General features: G+C 44.3%; 1 protein-coding gene and 1 long non-coding RNA gene across 2 annotated transcripts; one reads left to right on the forward strand and one right to left on the reverse strand.

The window, feature by feature from the left end:
• On the reverse strand, positions 1-10,232 carry LOC146185719 (uncharacterized). Its single transcript, XR_014707813.1, has 3 exons — positions 9,862-10,232; positions 7,810-7,870; positions 1-255 (listed from the first exon to the last, which is right to left on the reverse strand). It is a non-coding gene; the product is annotated as an uncharacterized LOC146185719 (long non-coding RNA).
• A 6,770-nt stretch (positions 10,233-17,002) lies between these two features.
• LOC146185720 (acetylcholinesterase-1-like) lies at positions 17,003-21,778 on the forward strand. The gene is made up of 2 exons (XM_084607901.1): positions 17,003-18,513; positions 21,454-21,778. The coding sequence occupies exons 1-2, from the start codon at positions 17,003-17,005 to the stop codon at positions 21,602-21,604; spliced, it is 1,662 nt and encodes a 553-aa protein (XP_084464027.1). The 3' UTR covers positions 21,605-21,778.
• Positions 21,779-25,255: the final 3,477 nt, after the last annotated feature.

Raw genomic sequence — 25,255 nt, forward strand, 5'->3', positions numbered from 1 at the left:
GGTAAGTTCACTTCGTCCTTTATTGCGGCTGGCACAACCTCTGCTGCAATAGGAAGGAGGTAGACATAAGGTTTGCAGTTTGCAAGGAAGCGAACTTCCGGTGCGATTGATTCGTCGCACGATTCTAGGATGCACTTCAAACGAGTAATTCCGATGTTGAAAGTGTATAGGCTGTAAATATTCGTCACGACTATTGGTCTCCCGCCTCTTCGGTTGTCGGCGCTCCGTTGCAGCAGACGTCTACGGTGAGATTACCTGGAAAACAAATGGAACCATTAGTGGTCACTTACAGGACGACAAAGACGGGGTGAGAACGAAGTTCCTGGCTAATAATACAGTTTATACTCCGCCATTAGGACGTTGTGTGATGTGTGAAGCCTGCTCTTCGGAGTCAAGTCACCGGAAGTTCGCGATTGTCAGACCAAATGGATTGATTGATCGGCAGTTTGTGTGATGTCGCAGGACCGCATATTATGTTCGCATTTGCAGGGGCTGGAAACATTGAAAACACGCTTCATATAAAACTCGAACCCACTGGCAGATAGCCTTCGAGTCATGATGCCATACGCCGCGCATACGCGTCATTAGAGAGTTTTAGCTTACCGTGATCCGCGATCCGCTACCGTGATACGCCACCACGCGTTCCACTGCGCATGCCCAGACCCGCCTTGACGCCGATAGATGGCGTCACATACTGAAAGTTGGCAAGAGTGCTGAAAGAGAGCAAAAATAGGCTGTTGAAAAATTCCGCAGAGCACAGTATGGTGATAGTAGCCGCGAGGCTAAACGATGTCCTAAATGGTGACGCTGCAGGAGTGGTGGAAAGTTTAGCTAAGGGAGTTGACGATATCAGGGAGATAACTCAGCAAGCGCAGATAGTTGTATGCACAGTACCGGAGGTGCTAGGATCGAACGGAAAGCTGGAAAAGGACATGGTGACAATTAATCAGGACTTAAGAAAGTTAAGCCTGGAGAAGCGTTTCGAAGTGGTTGAGGTAAACAGGGAGGTGCATAAAGCAGGTTTTAGTAGGGCTTTTCAGCGAGATGGCATTAATTTTAACAGAAGGGTGGGAGCAGAGATCGGCTGGCGCCTGGCAGGCAGGGCTGTAGTTTTTTGTGGACGGAGTCCGCGAGGACTCCGTGCTCAGAGGTAGTTACAAGTGAAGCAGACGAAAGCGTAATAACGGCGGCTGAGCCCCAAAAAATGGCAAGGAGGAGGTCGAGAAAGAAAAGTACAAAAAAAAAAAAGATTAACACTAGGATCAGCAACATAAACATGCAAGGAGGTAGAAAAAGAGCGAAATCGCTAGAGATAGAACAGCAGTTGAAGGATGACAAAATAGGTGTGTACGCTATATGCGAGATTCATCTCAGGGATCTAGAAGATCCCCGTTTATAGAAGGCTATATACGTCTGGGAAGGGTGCAACAGAACGAGAACGGAAAAAAAAGGGTGGAGGGGTAGGTATGTTGATACACCAGGGAACAAATTGGCAAATAATAAAATCATTTTGTAAAGAACGTATCTGGGTTTCAGGAACAATTGCCGGCATAAGGACATGGCTAAGGGTAGTTTATTTAGGAACAGGACCCCAATGCAGGCAAGAAAGCAAGGATCTTGTTGAATGTCTCAGTGACGATATAAGCCAGTTGGGGGACAAGAACGGCCACATCGACGATCTGGATAGATACACGGATTGTAACGGGAAGCTAATGCTAGATTTCTGTGAGCGGCACGACCTAGTTACAGTAAATAGAGAAACAAAATGCGAGGGCCAAATCCCGTGGGAATTCCGTAACAGGCAGATGACCATTGACTACTGTCTAATGTCGCAGGGAGTTTATAGCAAGGTCACAAAAATGGAAATAGACGAAGAAGGGGAGTGTAGTCTGGGAAGTGATCATAAACGTACTGGTCTGCAGATGGGGCCCTTGATGAAAAGAGAAATGGGACTTAGACAAAAAGTACACGCAAAATTAAACAACGATCAAACAGCACAGATAGCAGTAGACATAGAGGAAGCAATAGAGAAAAGCCCCATGGAAGACTGGGATTATGAACAGGTAGAACTACTAATAAGGAGGAAAATTAGGGAAGTTAAAGCAGCAAACCGCTGGAATGGAGAGGAAGCCACGGAGCTGGTGGAATAAGGAAATCAGGGAAGCCATTGAACGACGACGGGCTACTTCAAGGGAACACTGAGAGGCAAAGAAAGCACAGGTATCTCAGGAGAAAATCGACCAGCAATGGGAATCATATCGACAAAACAAACTTGAGGTACAGGTCCTCCATCCAAAGTAAAATAAAACAGTCCACTGATCGCTGGATGGCTGACATACACGATGCCTCTAGAGGCGGAGCAAGAAAATTCTGGAACCATATAAGCTGGCTAGGGAAAAAGAATCAAAGAAAGCAAGATCGGATTCAAGATAACGGGGGAAATTGTTTAAAAGGAGACAACGCAGTGAACTACATTACGTCAGTTAGCCGAGTCATTTCAGAGCAACGATAGGGTAATATCCGCAAATCAAGAAGCAACACAAGATATCAGAATACAAAGCAGCTTAGAACTGACGAATGTAAACTAGAAAAAAGGCATAAAAATATTCCTAATAACACATCTACAGGAATAGATAGAATTCCGATCAAGCTGATTAATGAACTTGGTCAAAGAAGTAAGAAAACGTTGTTAAAAGCTTTGTAAACAGTCATAACGAATAAGCAAATTCCGGACAGCTGGCGGCAGAGTAAAATGAATTTGATTTATAAAGAGAAAGGATGCGCATAAAATTCTACTGGCCGATTACCATAACATCTGTTATGTACAGGTTGGCCATACAGGCGGTGAAATTTAAGGTGCAAGCATGGATAGAAAGTAACAAGATACTCGGAGAACTTCGGAACGGCTTTAGAAATGGTAGGCGCTGCTTAGATGATAGCCTGTTCGGGCTTACCCAATGCATCGAAATATCTGGAGTGGAAAATAGACCTATGGCCTTCCTGGACATAAACCGGGCGTACGACAACGTAAACAGGGAACTCGTGTGGAACATGTTAAAAGAAGAAGGCATCGGTTATGAGATAACAAAGTTCCTACAAGAAATATACTGGGTTAACAAAGTAGAAATTACATGGGAAGGGATAAGAAGTACGGAAGATGTCAAAGTATGCAAAGGATTAATAAGACAAGGCTATCCTCTATCACCGCTGCTGTTCATGCTTTATATGATAAACCTGGAAAGGAGGATACAAAAAAAAAAATAACCTAGGTTTTAACCTGTCATATAGATTAGGTGGAAAGGTGGTAGAGCAGCGCCTCCCCGGTTTGATGTATGCAGACGATATTGTGCTGCTAGCTGAGAGTCTGGAAGAATTGCAAACTCTAGTTAAGTATTGCGGAGACGAAGGCTTCGGTTTTAGTGCAGTTAAGTCAGGTCTGATGATTTTCAACGGCTCAACTGATCAGGGTCTTAAAATACAAGGCCATGAAATACCCAGAGTAGCAGCATATAAATATCTCGGGGTATAGGTAAACGAAGGATCGTCATACATTGGAAAGCATGAGCAATCACTTAAGACCAAAGGGCGAATAAATTCCGGGACAATGAAGCCTAGGGCAATGTGGGGATATAACAGGTATGAAGCTTTGAGGGGTATATGGAAAGGAATTATGGTGCCCGGACTTACTTTCGGAAATGCGGTTTTGTGCCTAAAATCAGAGGTACAGTCGACATTAGAAATAAATCGGAGAGCCGTCGGACGATTAGCCCTAGGTGCCCACGGCAAAATCACAAATGAGGCGGTACAGGGAGATATGGCCTGGGCATCTTTCGAAGTACCGGAAGCTCAGAGTAAAATATTATATGACGAACGCCTGAGGAAATTGGACAGTAACAGATGGGCAGCTGAAGTATTTGAAATCTATACCTAAAACGCGTTGACTCACAATGGAGGAAAAGAACTAGGAAACTAACCAGTAAGTATGCTAGTCTCAGGTGAAAAACACAGAAGGTAAAAATTGGATAAATTGGATGGAAAAGAAACAGAGTGTGGAATTATACCGAAAGTGGAAAATGCTGATCAGGAAGGAAGATTTCTTTGATAACTCAAGAGGCAGTGCCCTACTTTTTGAAGCTAGATCAGGGTGCCTTAGAACACGCAGCTAAAAAAGAAATTTAACAATGAAGATGACGCATGTGCTGTATGTGGTAACTCCAGTGAAACAATTGACCATATTATACTCGAATGTAATCCAGAAGTCAATGCAGGCGTAGTCGCTGTTCCTGAAGCTCTGGGGTTTAGAGATACCAGTGGCCGGGTGAATAAACCGGCTGTGGAAGCTAGCAAAAAACGACTGCAAGATTGGTGGCTTAAAAGCAGAGAAGTGACATAATGTTAGTAATGTAGAAACAAAAATTCAATAAACAGAATGATGGTATAGTTAATCAATCTAAAACAATATTTAAGATATACGGAAAAAAATGAGCATGATAGCTACCGCTATCTCCCCGTTTCAAAGGGGACGCTCCTATATTCTATCCATCCATCCATCCGGCACACAGACCTGCCGCGTCGGGACCAATCAGCTTGAGAGCCCCGCCCACGCGCGGTAGAATCGCGGATCACGGTAAGCTAAATCTCCACTTTTAGTTTAGCGCTACCGCTTACCGCTACCGCCTTAAGTTACCGCGCGAGCGTTAGTACGCATGTGCAGGTCACCCCAATGGCGAAAGATGGCGCCACGTTCCTATCAAATTTCGGCGGACGCCACGCGCGGACCTATCAGCGTGTGCTGTGCTGTGCTGACGGTGCGCGGTAGTGGTAGACGGTCGCGGTAAGCGGCAGCGCTAAACTAAATGTCTCTATTTACTACGGTATACATTACGTGCTGTGTGGTTTCTTGCTTTTTAAGGTGGGAAGACGGAATGAAGAATCAACCTTCCAGTGCTCTTAATGCGGAGTCGAACACGTTACCTCTAAAATACGCAAGCATGCTCACACAGCTTGCTTAAAGCGGGGCTTTATTATATTGAACGAGCCTACACTATGACGTCATGTGCTGTAAGGGTTACGTAGCTGGGTCCGCCCGTTTTCGCAGCGCTCGTAACCTTTCCTATTCACACATAACTGTTTAGAGTGATATTAATAAATACTAATAGTTACTGAGGGCGGTCTGATTATTCGACTAGGTGGAATTTAAAAAAAGAATACCGGGTGTTTCACATAACCTTTATTCATGTTCACTTCATTTTAATTATTCTGAACACAGCATTTTTTTTCATATCTGTCCATGTCAGCTCGATTGTGTGTTCACTGCTCGTTCCTTTTCTTTTTCTCGGGGAAGTGCTAAAAGTGAACTCGTGGATAAAAAGTACGTTCATGCAGCTAAATAAAGCGCGACATGCGACATTCGACGTCATTTCCGGCACTGCAGGCGTGGAGCATTTCAGCCAGCCATATCATCGAAATAAACACACTATAGCATTTGAGATCATTTGTACCCTGCAGCCTTGCATGATGCATGATACTTGGAGCATACTTGTCAAACATGTCTCCCGATTACATCGCCGCGGCCAAATATTGCACAGAAACGCACTGCGTCACTGCGCACGCTGCTTTGCTTATCTTATTTGCATCTCTTGAATCAGCAGTCAGAAGTGTCACAAGGAAGCCGCGCCACACGGTAGCCGAGTGGGTAACGTGCCGAGCTCGCACTCGCGAAGGCCCGAGTTCGAATCTCGCTTGTGCCTGCGATCGCTGCGATGCGGGGACCGGGATTCCGATCCGGGGCACTCCAGGCGATTAGAGAGAGGCCTGGCTGTACACTCGGCCGCCGTGTGTGACAAGGCGAGGTGGTGTGCCTTTGTGCACATCGTCTCATCTCGCTGTCCCCCGGGTATCCAAAGGGTGGATGCCCGTTGCTGCCGTTGATTCTGTTCATTGCGGAAGCATTCCTACGATAGGTAGAATCATTCTTCACGGTAGCCTTCTTCGCTGTCTCCCGGGTATCCAAAGGGCGGATGCCCGTTGCTGAGGCTTTCTTTTTTTTGACATGTCCTCACTAAATGCACCCCTAAATAACTTTCCGTTGCCATTAAGAGCCGGCGACAAAAAAAAAAAAAGTTATCCGCGCTCTAGCTCAGCTACAGACGGCATTCTTAGCGCAAAAAAACTCACACGCACACAAGAGAAAAGGAGGGACACGGGACAAGCGACTAGCTCAGCTAAGCCCGGTTATGCAAACGAGAGCACTGTTATAATTGGTTTTACTTTGTTGCTAAGTCAGATTAGACTGTAGATAATCTAGTTTACAAAGTGGAAGCTCGATTAAGCATAGCCAGACACGATTTGCTGTGGTTTAACTATTCCATGGCTGAAAAAATGGCTGCGGCTTGGTGTGCCCGTTAATGTTAGAGAAAGCTTTGCTATGCTGTGTTGCTAAGCAAAGTGAGTCAAGCAGATATCCTACTTCTAGTAATAGACCACTAAAAGTGGCTTCATAAAGTCACATGATAACATCCACCCTCCACAATCAATTAGATCAATCAAAGGGGAAGATTTAGAAGTGCCACTAGGAAGGAAACCAGGAGTCAGTCAGAGCGCCGTCGTATTAAACTGTATACATTATGACAACCTCCTGCCACAACCCTTTGGATCAATCTAAAGCGAAAACATCACAAGAGCCAGTAAGAGAGAAACTCCGCTCCTCTCGAAAAACGACATCCAAAAACGACCTGCCAACAGGCACTTGCCACATTAAGTTCACGCTATCCTAAACCAGATAGAAATGCGAGCACATTTCCTACGATACGAGACAACCTATGCGAACTGAAAAGCCGGCGACAGCGGCCATGACGCGAAATGTAAACGACATCACACAAAACGCCGGTGTATGGCGCCACAAGGCATGTAAGATGGCATGCAGAGGAAGGCGGTCAGATGTATATTTAACTAACACAGATTGACAGATTCACCAACAGAACTACTCAAACACGCAGGACTACTAACCCTTCAAAGCAGAGCAAAACTAGCGCGCCTTAAAACCATGTACACAATTAATTAAAAATCGGCACTTCAAGATACATATCCAAATCACAAACGCGACAAACACGTAATAATCACATGCACACTCTAAACAAGTTTTCATTTCGTACTGACTTTCAAACATTCATACTTTCCTCGTGCTATACGCGAATGGAACACCTTGAACACATCAATTGTTACTAACCCTTCATTAAATTCCTTCAGCACACGTGTGGAAAATCAACTACTTATATCCCAGTAATTATTGAGTTCTTATGTCACTACGAAGTTATTCCTTTCGTTTCTGTTTTCGCTTGTGGTTTTATTTGTCCGCCAAAACCTTGTCACATGCTCCTCATTCTTGTTTAACTGCTATACATATATCTTCTTGCGTATAATCTCGCGTCATATTTTTTATGTACTTCGATTCATTGTTATTTTTTGTGCCTTTGTACTTTGGAATGCCCGCCCTGTTACGATCCCTGATGGGATTGACAGTATCGAATAAATAAATAAATAAATAAATAAATAAATAAATAAATAAATAAATAAATAAATAAATAAATAAATAAATAAATAAATAAATAAATAAATAAATAAATAAATAAATAAATAAATAAATAAATAAAAAGTCAGGAATGATTAAACTTGACGGCCGATATACTTATGACTTAGTTATAGTCGTGCCGAGACTGATATAAATTTTGCAACGTATATCCTTAGTAATCGCACCATAAGTAAACTATTACAAGGCGTAGAGTGTGCACAAACTTTACGCATACTCACGTGTAAACAGTCGTAAGTGCCGATTTTTTCCCCTAGAGAACTACCGACTTCACGTTGCCATCTAAAATAAAAAAAAAAGTTGTTTATATTTTAACAATCAGAATCAATAGCTAAACTCACTGATCCCCAGCCTGCCTCGACGACCGTTTCCAATTTGAGCACCAACTGCATGGCTGCAGCGGCTGTGGGATCTCTGCAGCAATGTACACCAATAGTGACTCTTCTTGTTGGAACAGGAGAAACTGAGGACCTAAGCTTCTAAGAATGATTGCGATGATGTGTAAAGGAGCTATTTAAGCGTTTATGCTATATATTAAGGCGGATAATTTGAGGGAAACTATCTGCAGTTACAAAGCACTCTTTATTTTTTTTACGAGCCAAAAAGAATTTCCCAGAAGAGAAAGAAAAGCGGAGAGTGAGCAGCACAGAGCTCGCGGCTCTTGTTTTCTTATGGGGAATTCCCTTTGGATCGGGACTATGTAGTTGCCCGTGACACTCTTTCGCTCGGTTACACCCACAACAAAGGCGCCACGGCTCAACCGCCGCATGATCTCAAAACTGCGCTCTAAAATAGAAAATGAAAAAAACAAAAACAAAACAACAACAACACACAAGCATGCAGGTATGCATAAAGGAAAAAAACTAATCTTTAAAGCCTAAGATATTCTAATTCATTTACTGACAACGACGCGTTGCTGATGCATTTTATAGCCTCTGCAGACTTGATTTCGACGGCCTCAACTATTTCTCTTTTTGTTTTACTGCTTGAATGGGATAAGAGTGCGGTTCTATGACACCAACATTCGTAGGTGTGTGGCAGAAGAGCCGCCGGCCGGAAGAGATAATGAGAATACTGGTTTATATATAAAAAAAGAACTCGAAAAGCATATTATTATCTTATCGCTGTTTTCTCACCGCGTATTTGTGAGTACCGAAAATTTACTACAGCTGAGGTTTCTGGCAATTAGTTGCAGACCACTGCCAAGCCTCGCCTTTGTGACCTATGTCCACTGACCTTGCCAAGTGCTTACCGCTGCGGTGGCGCAGTGGTTAAGGTGCTCGACTGCTGCACCCAAGGATGCGGCGGCCGCTTTTAGATGGAGGCTAAAAGCAAGACATCCATGTGCTGTGCGATGTCAGCGCACGTTAAAGAACTCCAGGTAGTCGAAATTTCCAGAGACCTCCACTACGGCGTGGCACATAACATAAGTCGCTTCGGGATCAACCCAAACTAGACGAAGTGCTTGTGGCAGTGCGTAGTCTTTTTTTCATGCTAACTATTGCTAATCAACGCGGTGTATGTCCTGAGGTGTAAACGTAAACTTAATATACACCAATCGGGGAGCCAAAATTTCATTTACCCTCCACTCCACGCATAGTTTGTGTTTGTGCTTGAAACTCTCATGCACATAGCTTGAAAATGGGAGCGAAATAGAAAAAAAAAAAAAAAAAAACAAGCACCCGAACTCATGCCGATGCGAGCCATGTTGAGCACATCGTGCTGACTTAGACATTGAAGACTTCTGTGCAACGAGCGGGGAGGAATTTTTATATTTCATAAAAATGCATTTTACCCTTATTTTCATCACTTTTAAGTCCCCTCGTCCCACCCAACAGCACCAAATATTGCATGGAAAAACAGCACAAAAGACAAACACCAGAGCAAAGAAACACAAGACGTCTTGTGTTTCTTTGCTCTTGTGTTTGTCTTTAGCGCTGTTTTTCCACCCAATATGTTCCACCAACTCGCCCGTTTGGCTATAGTGTTGAGCACCAAATAGCAAACCAGTCTCTTCGCGATGAATTAAGCTGGCGTTCCTTTCTTTTTGACCGGGGGATGCTACAGCATATAGGTAAAATGGTTGGTATTCTGAGATACCATGATGAACTGAACTTCTACTTTAAATGTCTTATGTGTTCGTGTTCAATGGCCAATAACCTCGACGCTTACTTCTACCCTTTCGAAAACAGGCGACTACGTAGCTACGACCTTTTAGTTTCTAGGATCAAGCCGTTCGAATTACAGAGCGCACAAATTGCGACCGCACTTACCGCTCTTGCTGCTTCCAATCAAGGTTTGGGACGGCTTCGTCCTATGAAGCGTGCACGCATTGGTGAGGTGATGCCGAAAACACCGAACCGAACACACGGCAGGGGCACTTCGGCAAGTCTTGCTTCCGTGGTTGGCGGCGATCACTCGATCAGCTATCGGACTAGCACGATGTTGTCAGGAGCGGTAGTAGCTGAGGTCGAAACTTCTGTAAATCTTTATCTGGAGAGAAATCACAAGCCCCTAGCTATTACAGGCAGGAAGGGCTTCATTAGCCCTGGCAATCAAGCAGTTTAGAGCGATGTCATTAATAACAATGACACCTCAGCTCAAAAAAGGGAAGCCGTGCTGGCGACTTTTCGTTGCAACCTCGGTAAATTATAGCCAAATCTCGTCAATTCTCGCGTGCTATCCCGGCAGAAGCGTGAGCCCTTATCTTCGAACCGAGTTGGCGCGTGTTCTGATCTTTTTGGGCGGTGGATTGTGATCTTTTATCTTGGCTTTAGTCTCCCGAGTTATCGTGCTGAAGCTATATGTATATATTTTTTAATGCGAATTCGAGCGAATCGTCGTCCGCTCGTCACGTTAGGAAAGACGGCAAGAGTGTGTAGTTTACTTGACCGGGACTTTTGGAACGTTACTAGCCAAAAGGCCGAGAAGCGATACCTGAGCTTGAACCGCGGTCCGGGGTCTTTGCAACCAACTACCAGACACGCCCCCATGACAAAGTGAGCGCTCGCCGGCGAGCGCCGCGAGATCGGGCGCATCTCCATGGCGGTCGCTGCTGCGGGGAACTAAGCAAGTTGCCAATATCTGTTCCTGCCGACGAATCAGCCTTCGGCGTGCTCTAAAGGTCGAGAAATTGTTTTCAGTGTTACGATCCCTTTCATGAAGGATACAGCCAAGGTTCGGGGTAGGAAGAAGTCAGCTATGTTGATGTAATTTGTTTGTTCCTCTGGCAAAAACAAATTGCGGCAGAGCGCTTAACTCTGACGCATAAAGCTCGTGTAAGACAGAAAAAAAATTACAGGGAAGCTTAACTAATTATGTGCTGTCAATGCGATAGCATTACAAGCTGCTGATGTCTTTAAATGACGTTTAGTGTGATTATTTCATGACTCTGTTTGCTAACCTCTATATATCCGTCTGCAAATAACCAGACATCTCAATGGGTCATCTAGCTGATGGCTAACTGTTTCTCCGAATATGTTCACAAGAGGAGACACGGGCGGAAGATGGATACATCGAAACGTACAGTGGTAATTTCCGGTTTGATGACGTAACTTTCCTTCAGCGAATATGTATCGCATTAAAACTTTACTGTGACGCAGGCACATACATAAAACTTAGAGGGTGTATCGTGTTAATCACTCACTCACTTATGATAGTACATAGTCTACATCGGCTGTCACTATACCTATGCTTACAATGACTCATAATACTATACTAAGTCCACACCATCTGCAACCATTTATAGAGTGAAGATCCGAGTCCCTTAGTAATATTGAAATTTAATGCTAACTTTATCAATATTTCAGTGGCGCCAAGGTGAAACAATTGCCGCCGGGATAAGCATTATCTGGTTGTTGCATGCCACAGGTGGCATGCAACCATCGCAACCTCTTACTTTGACGCAGCATAAGATATCGATAATATTTGGCGCCGGGAGTCGCAGAATGATCGCCTTCACACTGAACCTGCCTCAAAAACGATCACTGAAATCTCGTTGCTTGCACTGTGGACCGGGCAAAGGGGGTTTCTACAGTTTCTTGGTCAAGCAATACAGGTTGTTGAGAAGCGAAGGCTAGCGCGGCCGTTACGCTCATCGAAACGCTGCCAGGCCGGACTAGGGGTGCACAATATTACCAAACAGTACGGTCAGCGCCGCGTTTCAACGGCAGTTTGAAATTAGTTTACGTAATGAGCACGAGGACAAAGAGGAATACGAGAAGGGTATAAGGAGGTAAGTGAAAGCAAGCGTAGCAGGGGGTGACAGAAAGTTGGGTGGACGGATGAGATCATAGGACCGGGCTAATTGGAGGGATATGGGAGAGGCATTTGCATTGCAGAGGGTATAGTCAGGCTGGTGGTGATGACTATGATGAGGGCGATAACCAGAAGGGCGGTACGGTTGGCTACTCTATACTGGGGAAGGTAAATGCGGGACATGAGAGGCGAAAGAGAAAGCGGCAAGAAACAAAGAAAATAGGTGAAGATAAGGACGCTGTCAAACCACAACTTATCGCAAATGAATTGAATGCCACCCTCAGGAGCCGACACAGGTTGCATCAGATATGGGTTTAGACTAGGTCATTGTAGCTATAGACAGGACTGTTTCCGTATGAGGGCGATGATTGCTGTGAACTGTAACATATCATCATCATCATCATCAAACAGCCGGACTGCATGGCGAACGCCTCTCCCATAATCCACCAATTAACCCGGTCCTGTGCTAGCAGCCTCCACTTGACCCCTCCAAATTTATTAACCTCATCTACCCAGGTAGATTTCTGCCGCCCCCTGCTATGCTTTACTTCATATAGTAGCATTGAGGCCAATATTTTGATTCTCTTGCGTGCTTCTGAAGCCGGTTTAGACGAGTTATCCAAGTTTTACATGGTTTGATTTCGGATTATACTCGTCTAGACCTTTCCACGGTATTATTTGCCTTGACTTTCAGGTGTTAATTACAGTTACCTGGTTAACTGCTGCTAAGACCTACCATTAAGTATAGTGCAGTCGTATTTGACAAAAGCTATCCAACATATACGACGATGGTGTACTCCAAAGTTCAGTCTTTAATCACAATTCGCTTTTAGCGGTAAATCATTAAAAGCTATAGCTTTTAATGACTTACCGCTAAAAGCGAATTGTGATCATTAAAAGCTATAGCTTTAAATGATTTACCGCTAAAAGCGAATTGTGATTAAAGACGGAACTTAATAGTACACCATCGTCATATATGTTGGATAGCTTTTGTCAAGTATGACTGCACTATACTAATGGTAGGTTTTAGCAGTAGGTAACGAGGTAACTGTAATTAACACCTGAAGGTCAAGGCAGATAATACCGTGGAAAGATCTAGACGAGTACAATCCAAAATCAAACCATGTAAAACTGAGATACCTTAATAAACCTAGTTCTGTTATACTCTACGTAAGCTATCCAACGATATGACTTTATTTTGTATCGTAACGTTCAACATCAGAAATAACTAATTATGAATAATTAGTTAGAGCCTAGAATTAGTCCAGGGAAATTATACTCGACTTATTCTATCCAATAATACATGACTTATTGATGTATCGAGACCTTCAATTCAACCACAATTAACTAATCAAGAGCAATTAATTGAGAACTACGATTAGTCAGTTTCAATTATAATCGACATATAAGCTACATAGCCACGGCGATCACTTTCCGTACACCCATACAATGCGCTTCGCGCTGTCGTGACGCTGGGGCTACGTCGACCCGGCCTTCACTTGGTAGCGTGCAGAGACTCGGGGTTGAAGTAGGATTGAATCTTCGAAGTTGGTGAAATATGTACAAGCAGGTTTAATGGCACTTTGAGAAACTTATTTACAAGATTATTTACACGAAAAAGAAGGGTACATCAGCAAAATGACAAGCGTTATGAGTTCATAGCGAGAAGCGACTGGATGAGCCGTTTACCCAGGGCTCAGAGCGACATTTCGTGCTCTGCAGCGTCCTTAAAACCCCCTATGTCCAGCCCCTCTCTGAAGATGCTGACCAACCAAATCCAGGGCACGCCCCTCAGGTATCGGCATCCAATCGAACACATCACTGCACTGATGGTCTGAAGCACTGACTGGTCCGGCATTCATTCGTTGGGCGTGATCACTTGTTGGCGGGAAAAGCTTGGGAACGGCGAGGAGAGGAGGTACATTTCTATTCTTCAGCAAAGAAACCACAGGCTGGTTCTGACAAGTGGTTTTACTTCTCAGAAACCCGAGTGCACGTGGCGCCGCATCCGCTCCCAGCATTGTCCGTTTTCGACAATTGCAAATCTTTCCTGCATTCCTGGGAAATCACTTAATGGCTGTATGCGTCATGCTCCTTTCTTGTCCTGCACGTCAGCGGACATGTCACTCTTTCGTCTCCTTTGGAAAGTAGGCATTCCTCACTGGACGATAGGGCTTATCGACTGGAAGGGTGAACAAAAGAAAGAAAGCACTTCCTGCATTTCCCGCAGGGGGACGTTTCTTTGTGTTTTTCCAGACGTTCTCTTGGCAGGGTCAATTTGGCATTTGCAGAGTGTCCACAAAGCAAAACAGGCTTACAAAACAGGATTCCTGGAAACAGGCTCACTTAGAGCCATTGGACCATCACCACATATTCACAGCACTTATCCATGCCCACAGGCGAACAATAGAGCGCGCAAATGCGGATGCTTGGTCGTAACAGCGCATAAGCCAAGAATGTACACATTAAAACAAGTCTGGTATGCCCACGCAGGAGGTCAGAAAAAGGAAAAAAATGCTTAGAACGAGAGCTTGATGCTTATTACTTACTACTAACTACCACATAACAAGCATTAATTTTTCGTTTTACAGCAACGGTTTTTTTTTTCTCGAGTTGTGTCCTGTAGTACACTTGTACTCGCAACCCAGTCGTGTATTGTAGGAATCCTGCATCGCCTTCACGGAGATGACCCGTTTGAGGGACCTAGCGACGTCTCTATCATCGCAAAGCAGAACACTCTCAAGACACTGACGGCTGCGTCCAGGAATTTATGCGGCGGAAACGGATGGACAAGTCAGCGAGAAACGCGCAATTACGCGAATACAAAGGGCCTGGCGTATCCGAGCGGGACGGGCCTTCTGACCAGCGCTGTCAGCGTCCAGCAGCGTCTTCTACATATAATTGCTACTTGGAGCGGAGCGTCAACTGCCCAGGCTGTGGTGGCAGTTGTGGCGGACAAAGGGTTTGTATTCCGTGGCCTTCCTTCGTAGCTGCGTCAACGAACGGCGCTTGATGGCCTCTTGGTTCAAGGTAAGCCGCAAAGGTGTAGATAACTACGAAATAGTGTTTGAAAGACCGGAAGAAGGCCGACTATTTTGTCACCCTAGCAGAACAAATGTGAAAATGTTTTGAACAGCGACAGCTTGGCAAGGAACAGGTGTACGTGCTCTAAGTTTAGAACACTGGCATGTATGTCGCCGTTGGTTTTGTTTTCTTGTTTTCGAATCAGTACTTAGGCTCACTAAAATATTTTATTGCCAAGAAAGTTGTCAATTACACTGACAGTTTTTTACGTTGCCCTTCTCAATGTTTTATAGCACATATTGACCGCTCAAACGCACAAAAAATGTGATGAGTGCTGGCGAAAATGTCAGCGTTCACGCGAGCTAAATCAGTGATGCGTAGGAGCAGGGGTGCTTTTTCATGGTATCACAAGATGCTAGCCAGGAACGGTTTGCATTACAGGCTCCTCAAGGTGAATTTAACAGACGTTCGGCCGCGTCACCACAAGAAGTATACTGCGGCTTTCGCTTACACGTATACAGGCGGAGTTGGCAATATTGGCTTCGTTCTTATACGCTCGGCTGAAAATGTCTTAGGTATTGCCGACGACAATGATGATCTTCGAGAACAGTTAGCAGCAACCACAGGACCTCCTTTCCTGCTGTATTTCCTGGTTCTTCTTCCTGCGTTTTTGTGCTGTTTGCACTGCGGTAGCGTATAGCATGAACTATCTAGACCAACTACCCCGAAGTGGTATAGCTTCACCAGTTGGCTTCTACAGGACGTGTTGTACATGAAGCGACACTGCTTCATTGCTGGCATATATCCTTTACTGGCATAGTTGAGCATTATATCCTCGCAGATATAACCACCTGGAGTGTGTTTTCTACTCGTAGCAGAATAAAGCTGTTCCTGAGACTCGCCTACTTTCTATCTCACATTCACCAGCGGGGAGTAACAAGTCAAAGGTATATGCTTCTCCGGCAGACCACATCACATTTCCCAGAACTAAATCTGTTTCTCTGTCTTGCGTCGAAATAAAGTAATGCACCAACGAAGAAGGCTAAAATGGCGGAGAGAAAAAAGCGATGCAAGAAATACGGTGCCATAATGGGAGCTTATTTTTCGATACAGGCTCGCTAGCAGATAGTGTTCTTTTACACCTCAGTTCTCTGGTGCCCGTACTGTTCTGGTGCACCTGCACAAGAAATTCATAAAGGAGAGAAAACTTCTCTGCTAGAAAGATGTGTTTAGACGTCGTAACTTATGAAGAATTAGGACTCCGATTAATGCACATGATAGTTTCTTTACAGGCTCAGCCATCGAATTCTTACTCGTGCATATTTCATTACTTTGACCATCTTACTGTTACTTCCTGATTGTACGGCCCCTGCATTACAGGATTTGGGGTGTGTAATTTATGCTGAATATAAATTTATTTTCTTTTTCTCCTCGTAAGTCCGCTACTAATGCCTTCGAGCAACTTCTTGGTACGACTGAAACAAGGTGACTCTAATAGACTAAAATGTAAAAATGTTTGAGCTTGTTACTGCACTCATTATTGAAGTTGGTTGTTATTTGTACCTGCAATTGTGTTCATATAGGTTAATGAGCAGGATGACATTAAAATGAGCCGCTTCTAGGTTAAAGAGTAGTGTGTCGTAAAGGTTTTACCTTCAGTACGCTCGTGGTGGCACTTTAAATCGCTTCAAAAACTCCCATCTCTAAGCAACACCAAGCAAAAGGAAAAAAAAAATCAGTAGGAGGAAACCGAACTACTACCCCGTTCTTTTCAGAGCAAGTCCATCTGTGATAAAACGTACATTCGTTTCTGAACGCTCGTCACAATGGTTGCCGGCGAACAAAGTTATTTCCCTTTCAGCCTTCTCTTCTGATTGACTTGCAGATTGTCGAAAACAGTGTCTTTATGCGTACGTGGGCGTTCCAGCCGAGCGACGTCCAACCGTGTCCCGAAGAAAGCGTGGACTACAGCAACGATAAGACACTTGCGCTCGTTTTGCTGCCCCGAATGCGCGCATCGTTGAATCGTCAGATGCCGAGGGCCTGGCTTCGCGTGTTGCTGCCTCCCTTCATTTTCAAAAAGGCCGCTCATATAGTTGTGTCAGGCAACGTACTCTTTGGCACGGGATTAGAATGCAAGCCTCTACCGCCCTACAGTGCATCTACACAGCTACCTACCTGCTGATATGGGCGTACGCCAACTCTGGCGACTTTGTTGTCACCAAGACTGCAGCCCTGCACGGCGTGACGCAGCAGCATCTCGGTAAGACTGTGAAGGCGTATCTCGGCGTACCTTACGCGGAGCCTCCGGTTGGCCACTTGCGATTCTCAAGACCTGTGCGAGCCAGGCAGAGGGACAGGATGATCCTGGCCACAGAGTTCAGACCTCCATGCATGCAGCTCAACGGTGCCCTTCAAGACTTGCCGTGGTTTCAGATTGACGACGGCGTTAGTTCTGAAGACTGCCTCTACCTGAACGTCTGGGTTACTGAGTGCGTCGCAGTCAATTCCACGTGTCCACTAAAGGCAGTCTTGGTATGGCTCCACGGGGGCGCATTCAGAGGCGGTTCCTCCACTATGGATGTCTACAACGGGGGAACGCTGGCCGCATCTGGAGATATCGTTGTTGTGACGCTCAACTACAGGCTCGGTGCTTTCGGTTTCCTTAGCCTCAACGTGTCGGACATACCGGGAAACATGGGTTTGTACGACCAGCACCTTGCCCTACGCTGGCTCCGTAGCAATGTTCAATACTTCGGTGGAGATCCCAAGAGGATTGTCCTCGCTGGTCAAGATGCTGGAGCAACATCCGTCGGACTACACCTGATCTCGCCGCTTAGTCGCCGGCTGATACGACGGGCTGTTCTCATCGGCGGTGCCGCCAACTGGCTTGTGGATCCGCTGAGTTCGAGCTCCAGCTATGTGCGTGCGCTCATGTTGACTAGCGCGTTGTCGTGTAGTGATTCAACGTCTGTGAGGACAGCTCCGGTGGTCGCTCGCTGCCTCAGAGACGCCAAAGCAAAGACCATAGCTAGGGCCGAAAGTGAGATATTCAAGCAGGCATACTACACATTCTGGCCGAGGGACCGCGACGAGTTGGTTCCAATGGACCCTGTGCGGGCCGTCGCCCGAGGAAACGTCCTCCCTGTGGATATCCTTATAGGTGCCACCTCCGAAGCCGGCTACTCGCAGGGAATGGCGTTTCAAAGAGCCGTGTTCGACCCGAAGTCCGTTTCGTCCGATGTCTCTAAAGAGTCCGCGATGCGCGCACTGAACGACGCTCTCTTTCTGTTTCCTTCCTCGTCTCGCGATGAGGTCGCTGAGTTCTACTTCGGCAACAGCAGTGACGATCGCGAAGGCTCGGTAAGGAGTGCGTTGGCTCAAGCGCTGGGCGACATCTTCGTGAACTGTCCGGCCGTGTTTTTCGCGGAATCCTACGGAGACAGACCGATGAAAGCTTTCTTCTACAAGTTTAGCTACCGACCCACGTTCAGTCGCTGGCCAGACTGGTTTGGAAGCACACATTTCGACGACGTCCCGTTCTTGTTCGGTGTCCCTCTGAGGCATCCTGAAAGATTTTCTTCTAAGGACGCAGCCGTTAGCAGAATAATGGTGGATACGTTGACATCCTTTGTTAGAACTGGGTAAGTCAACTCTGTTTGATGATGTTGTAGAAGCGCTGTGATCTTTTTCTTGCCGCCGCAGACAGAGTCGCCAGTGCCTCTGTACATTAAGGAACGGTACTCGTGAGTCAGTCTATCTAAGTCTATCTGCTTGTGCAAGTCGTTAACTAGAGCGCTGAATGCATACAAACGTTAGCAAAACGCGAGAAGTCGAGAAGGCTATAGTTGAAAAAATGCCTGAGTTCAGCTTTACTTTATCCTTTACAGGCAGTAAAGGCGAGTGTAAGGAACAGGAATATGAGTAAAATCAGCTGAAACATTTTAGAGATTAACGCACGTCGTTCGTTTTTGGAAAATGATGGGTAGTTTTCGTTCAGTAAGAATGTGGGCATACTTATCTCTATAGCTGCAGAGGCTCCTCTGAGCACGTTAGATTTTCAGTCCTGGGCAGTCCTGGACTGCTTTCTGAGAGTTGTCCGGCGTTAATTTTCCTCGGACAGCCCAGAAGTTCCGCCAACCAGTACAGCTTCCGGGCCGACGGCCATATTGAGTTAGACTTCAACCAAATGAGTGTTTTTCGTGTTACTGCAGAAATATCGTGCGCTAAACAATGACACACACTCCGTAGCTGGTCTCTAAGCAGCTGTAAGACGTTTTATTCTTGAATCTTCGCGTTCGCTTTCTTGTCTTGAATTTCAGCCCACAGAAGGGTCCAGAGCCCTGAGCATGGATTGTTTGTTCGTGCTGTCCACAAGTTCATCACCTGTTTCGCGACCTTTCAACGCGCAGGTTTGAAATTGTCGCAAGTAAACCGCTGTGCCCTGTAGCAGCTAACCCTTGTTGTAAATGCTTTTGCTAACGTTTTCGCCTGCTTTCGAGTGGAGTGAGCTGGCCCTTGGAAGAACTACGCGAGCAGCAACGTCAAGCAAACCGTATACCAAACTGAGTTCTGTAAAACGCTTGGCATTCAGGCATGTCACATCCGTTCGTGAAGAGCACCGATTGATTCGCGACTGTGTTATCTATATTTAATATTACATGTACGCCAAAAGATAAACGTGCGCGCGGCGCCACTGCGAAAGAAATAGGAGTCGTGGTGTCTGATGGTTGGCATTTGGCATCATTTGCTAAAAGCACCCGATGGAGGGAGCTTGCAAGGTCATGTGACCATCCCGCTACTTCCTGTAAGAGTGGAAGCCGAGACCTGCCAGCAAGTAGTCCGGGACTGGAAGATCGAATGTACCCACTGCCGACAGTTTCGTCTCGCAGCCATTCCTAATAGGCAACCTATAGCTATCTGGTCCTGACGGCGATACTCTGCTTTTGTTTTATTGCCAATACTGCGCCAGGTTTCGGCGCATCGCGTAGTCCGTGGCCGCATTCACGAATGACCGTGAACAGCAGCGAAGAAGAAGAAGGAGAAGAAGAAGAAGAGCGCTCCGTGCTCTTCGCTCCATATCGGTTCAGCAGCGTTGAACCCTTCTCATTTTTTGTAAAAAGGTTTTTTGACTTTAACTGCTTTTGTATATCACGCAGACTATGAGAAATTACGAATTCTAGTACACCTCAGAAGGCTAATACTGCGGGAGCATTTCGAAAATTATTTTGCACCATTTGGAGAGAGTTGAAGAAATACAGTGCAATTTTTAAATGCGCAAGCTTCCGCTATTCGGCGCAGCACTGAAATGTTTTCTATACGAGCTATATAGAACACGGCACTGTAAACGAGCGGCTGATTTGAACGCCTGGTGCGATGCACTTTTCAATCTGCGCTCGTATTAAATTTCGAATGCTACTTCGAACTGACACCGAGAACAAGTGTGATTGATGGCATCTCGAATTCCAGCTTCTTGATATTAAAGCAAGTGAATTACAGGGCCGGGTGTACAAATATAGAGACAAATTCAAATACAAATACCTTTATTTAACATCATTAAGGATGTTAGAGGTGCAACAAAAAGCCTTGAACTGGCTTTACGAAGAGGTGATGCCAGCGTATACGTTCAGGAAAAGCGGCAGCAACAGAGCACGGACAGAACATGAAGAGAAACATAACAACAAAATAATTTTACATAGCTAAGCATTACCAGACAAAAAAAAAATAAAAATCCTTAACAAGAAAAACACATAAGTGATAACTGTGAAAACACTGACGTATAGAGACGCAATAAATACAGATCAATTCATTGAAGAGCGTGTAGAGCAGGTTAAACTATCTTAACGTGAGTTAAGATAGCTTGGGGAGTTTAAAACGCAGCATTTGACAGCCGTAATTTATACGAGGCGATGGTACATACTATTCGCGCTTTTGACGTGTTAAGTAATAAATGCTGTTGGGGTGTAAGTTAGCTAGATCATTGTAAAATATATTATATTTTTTTGGCATCTTTCATAACGTTTCAGCAACAAAAATTATAGTTAATTTACTGTCACAATTTTTATAAATGCGAAAAGAGGTTTTGTATGAGCTTTAAACGGGGCGTTTGTAATTTTACGAACAGCCTTCTGTATTTTAAGTAACCTATCTGTGTTTAACCATGCTGCTGTACCCCACACCAAATCACATTAGCAAATGTTTGATAAAATAGTGCGTTATAAATTATAAGCTTGATTCTTAGAGGTGATGAAAAATGAACTTTGCATAACATGGCTGTGCCTCTCGCCAGTTTTTTGGCAACGTAATCGATGTGCGAGTCCCAGGAAAAATTGCAATGAAGCAGGACTCCTAGACACTTTACTGAGGGAGTTATTTCAATGCGCTGAAAGCCACACATAAGTACGGGTAACGTAAGGAGTGATTAGTTTTTTTATCTGAAAAAAGAAAACTGCTTTAGTTTTCGCTGTGTTAATTTTTAATGAGGGTTCTGAGCTTCATGCAACTAATCTGTTCAAGGTTTCATTATGTTTGAATGTCAATTCATTTAGCGTATTATTGACGCTGCATTTTCCCCCCACTCGCAGCCTACCCAGACCAAACGCCGACACGGACTGGCCCCAGTACACGTCCTCCTCGCCTGACTACCTGGAGATTGACTCTGGTGACGTAGCAAGAAAGCAGGATCCATTCGAACGGTGTGAATTCTGGAGAAAGTACTATCCACGAAGCGTATGAGTTTAACTCGAGCGAAAAGGAAATGCATTAGACAATTAAACATTCATCAGATCGTTCGTCACAATTAAACATTCATCAGATCAGAAAAGCTGCGCTGAAGCTGCGTGAGAGTGTCTGTGGCTCTACAAGCCACTCTTGCTGTATGAAGAAATAAAACGAGAAAGGCTATACAGATACAACTGTAAAAACACAATAAATGCGGCGTATATATAGAATAGTCTGTTTCAATCTTGGTACAAAGAATCTCAGCAAAGCGCGGAAGATGAATGGTCGAGGTAATAAGGAATTGCCCGCTAAAAAGGATGCATCTCAGCCCAAAGGAAAGCCTACTCACTTTTATAAACGCAGTAAAATGTAAAACATTTAAGGTAGGCCTTTTAGAGAAATAGAGTAAATGTATCTTAGGAGCTGAGATAATCGCTTACACCATTTAGTATGAAAGAAAAAATGATCAGAAAAGAAAAAAAAGAATAAAACGATCAGGGACAACAGGCTGAAACCTAAAAAAAGAACGTACACCATAAATGATAGCTATAGGTGCGGCCAACATGTTTATATATATCTGCATAATTGCAACCGGCCTAACTATGTAATTGCATAATGAATAAATAAATAAATAAATAAATAAATAAATAAATAAATAAATAAATAAATAAATAAATAAATAAATAAATAAATAAATTAGTCACTTTTTGCTTTTGACAAATGGGCCAGGGAAATTCAATAAGGATGACACAACTTTCCCGAATTTTCTTCCACCGCCCGAAACTGTCTGTAAAAAAAAAAAAAAAAAAAGGATAATCGAGAAAGTTGTTTGAGATCCCTATATATATATTGTTACGAGGCAACAAGCCGATGAATAAAGGAAAAGAAAACGGAGAGTAGATGACCGATGACAGTGAGATGACGTTTTAATGAAAGCCGGCGGGCCTAGCCTTTTATTTCTTTTTTTTTTTCGGGAAGTGGTTGATTTCTGAGCAAACCAAAAACATTAGTAAGAGTCCATGAGGTAATTAGACTGGATATTTAACGCCTCCCATAGACGTCTATTTTAGCCCTGTCGGTCAAGAGACTGAGCGTGTATACAACATTAAAATTAATGCCCGTTTCTAGGTATAGTAGAGATAACCCGTCCAGCCGTATGCGAAATGTTAATAGATTTCTAGCACAGTGGAGACACTATCACTCTGTAGCTTAGACGTTTATGGTTTCAGTCATGGAACCTTCATGGTACCCAAATGTGAGAATTTCATAAACCTGGCTATTTATGACATCGGGAGTTCAAGAAACACTCAAAACTATCAGCTGTGAACCGTTCATGCACAAATATATTGATCTATTTCCAGTACATTTTGTGGTTTGGTTCGTGCTTTTACGTCCCAAACGACTCAGGCTATGAGAGAGGCCGGAGTGGAGGGCTCCGGGAATTTGGACCTCCTGGGGTTCTTTAACGTACACTGACATCGTACAGTAAACGGGCGCTTGGCTTGTCGTCTCCGCCGAAAAACGGCCGCCGCGGCCGGGATTCGATCCCTCATCCTTGGGCACAGCGGTCGAGCATCCTAACCACTGCACCACCATGGCGGAGTGGTGCGTATTATTTAGACTGCAGGATCGTACGTTCATGATCACAGCATCTTGGCATCTCGCCGTCAAATAGAATGTTTGAAGTTTTTGCACATACTGGTTCACTCTCAGCGCCTTCCATCACTAAATAATTATTAGAACATCAGCAAGCCTTCCATAACTAGAAGTTCCCATAGCCTGAATCTCATCCCTTTCTTTTCCCCCACTGAGACATTCAAACATAGCTTCTTTCCTCTGACCATTGAACTCTGGAATTCGCTGCCTGGACACGTCCGCTCGCTACCAATTGAAGAATTCTTGACAGCCATTGCTTCCCAATGCCTTTTTATATATATGTATGTATATATATATATATATATATATATATATATATATATATATATATATATATATATATATATATATAACGTTTGTATTTGCTTGGTACAGTTTGCTTTGTTTGCGCACTCCTGCCATAGCCTCATCGAGGGTGCAGTATGTATAAATAAATAAATAAATAAATAAATAAATAAATAAATAAATAAATAAATAAATAAATAAATAGCATAACATTGGAAGACTGCTGCAATACTGTAAGACAGGCACTTTGCGCATTTCTTTTTTTACCTGGGCCAGCCCAACAGATCTCTCTCTCTCTCTCTCTCTCACACACACACACACACACGCACGCACACACGCACGCAGGCACACACGCACACACGCACACACACACACACGCACACACACACACACACACACACACACACACACACACACACACACACACACACACACACACACACACACACACACACACACACACACACACACACACACACACACACACACACACACACACACACACACACACACACACACACACACACACACACACACACACACACACACACACACACACACACACACACACACACACACACACACACACACACACACACACACACACACACACGCACGCATACAGAACTAGCTTGATTCTTGTCGTTTCTCTTTCAGTTTGTGGGCTCCTTTTGCGCTAGCCACACTGCCTTACTGAGCTGTCGTTTGCGAAATTCTTTCTGATGCCTGGGATGAGCGATATTTCTACCTTAACTGAACGCGAGCATAGCAGGCAACTAAAAGGGTGCCTTGTGGTGCAAGGTGAATAATATTTTGATGGCATACAGCTTGGATTGAAATGGGAGGAGCGGAAGAAAATCCCTCTCACCCTTAGCGCTTTATTTTCCCTTTTAAAGATATATAAAACGTCAATATTTCGACACAGACAGGCCAGGAAATGCTGCAGTATAAGGGAGAACTAAGCTAGTTGGCAGGTAGTTATAGTTTTAATGCCCGGCTCATACAGCATGAATGGCTTCCATTCTCAGATAACGGGGCGGATTTGTCTGGGCACTAAGAAAAACATAAGTGTACCCTGTTATTTAAGAACGCTACCATTCATGGGTCTGGGAAAGCAAAGAGCCAGCGTGAAAATATACAGGAACACGCTATAATCGGAAAAGGATATGCTTGCGTTAGTGACATTTCAGTTATTCTGTTCAGTGCAAAACAAATAAATAAATAAATAAATAAATAAATAAATAAATAAATAAATAAATAAATAAATAAATAAATTGTTAAATACTTGAGAGTACTGAGATAAATTAACATCGAAAGCGACGCCTTTTTCGTGTTTCTACTTTTAGAGTTCTTCATGCGAGCTGCAACGTGTGCGAATGTCTAGTTTCATTGCAGAAGGTATACGTACGTGATCTCCACTGAAATACAGACTGTCGATTGTCCAGCGTTGTCCCGTCCTTTTTAGTGAGCTTGTTTTCAAGGTGGCACCCATAATACGCCCCTAGGATACGACGACCACGTTGATGCGAAACAAAGCGGGGGTAGGTAGACAGGAAGTGTTCTTATCAAACAGTGAACTTATGCTGATACCAACAACGTTGACAGATAGTTGATAGGGGCCAATAAAAAGGTGATGGCGACAAAAAATAAAAAGACAAGGCGAAGAAAAGATACGATGCCCCCGAGACAGTCATTTACTTGCCAAAATATGAATTCTGCGCCGCG

This window comes from Amblyomma maculatum, chromosome 6 (genome assembly GCF_055883805.1).
Source record: "Amblyomma maculatum isolate TAMU_Amacu chromosome 6, ASM5588380v1, whole genome shotgun sequence".
In the NCBI taxonomy this organism is placed as follows: domain Eukaryota; kingdom Metazoa; phylum Arthropoda; class Arachnida; order Ixodida; family Ixodidae; genus Amblyomma; species Amblyomma maculatum.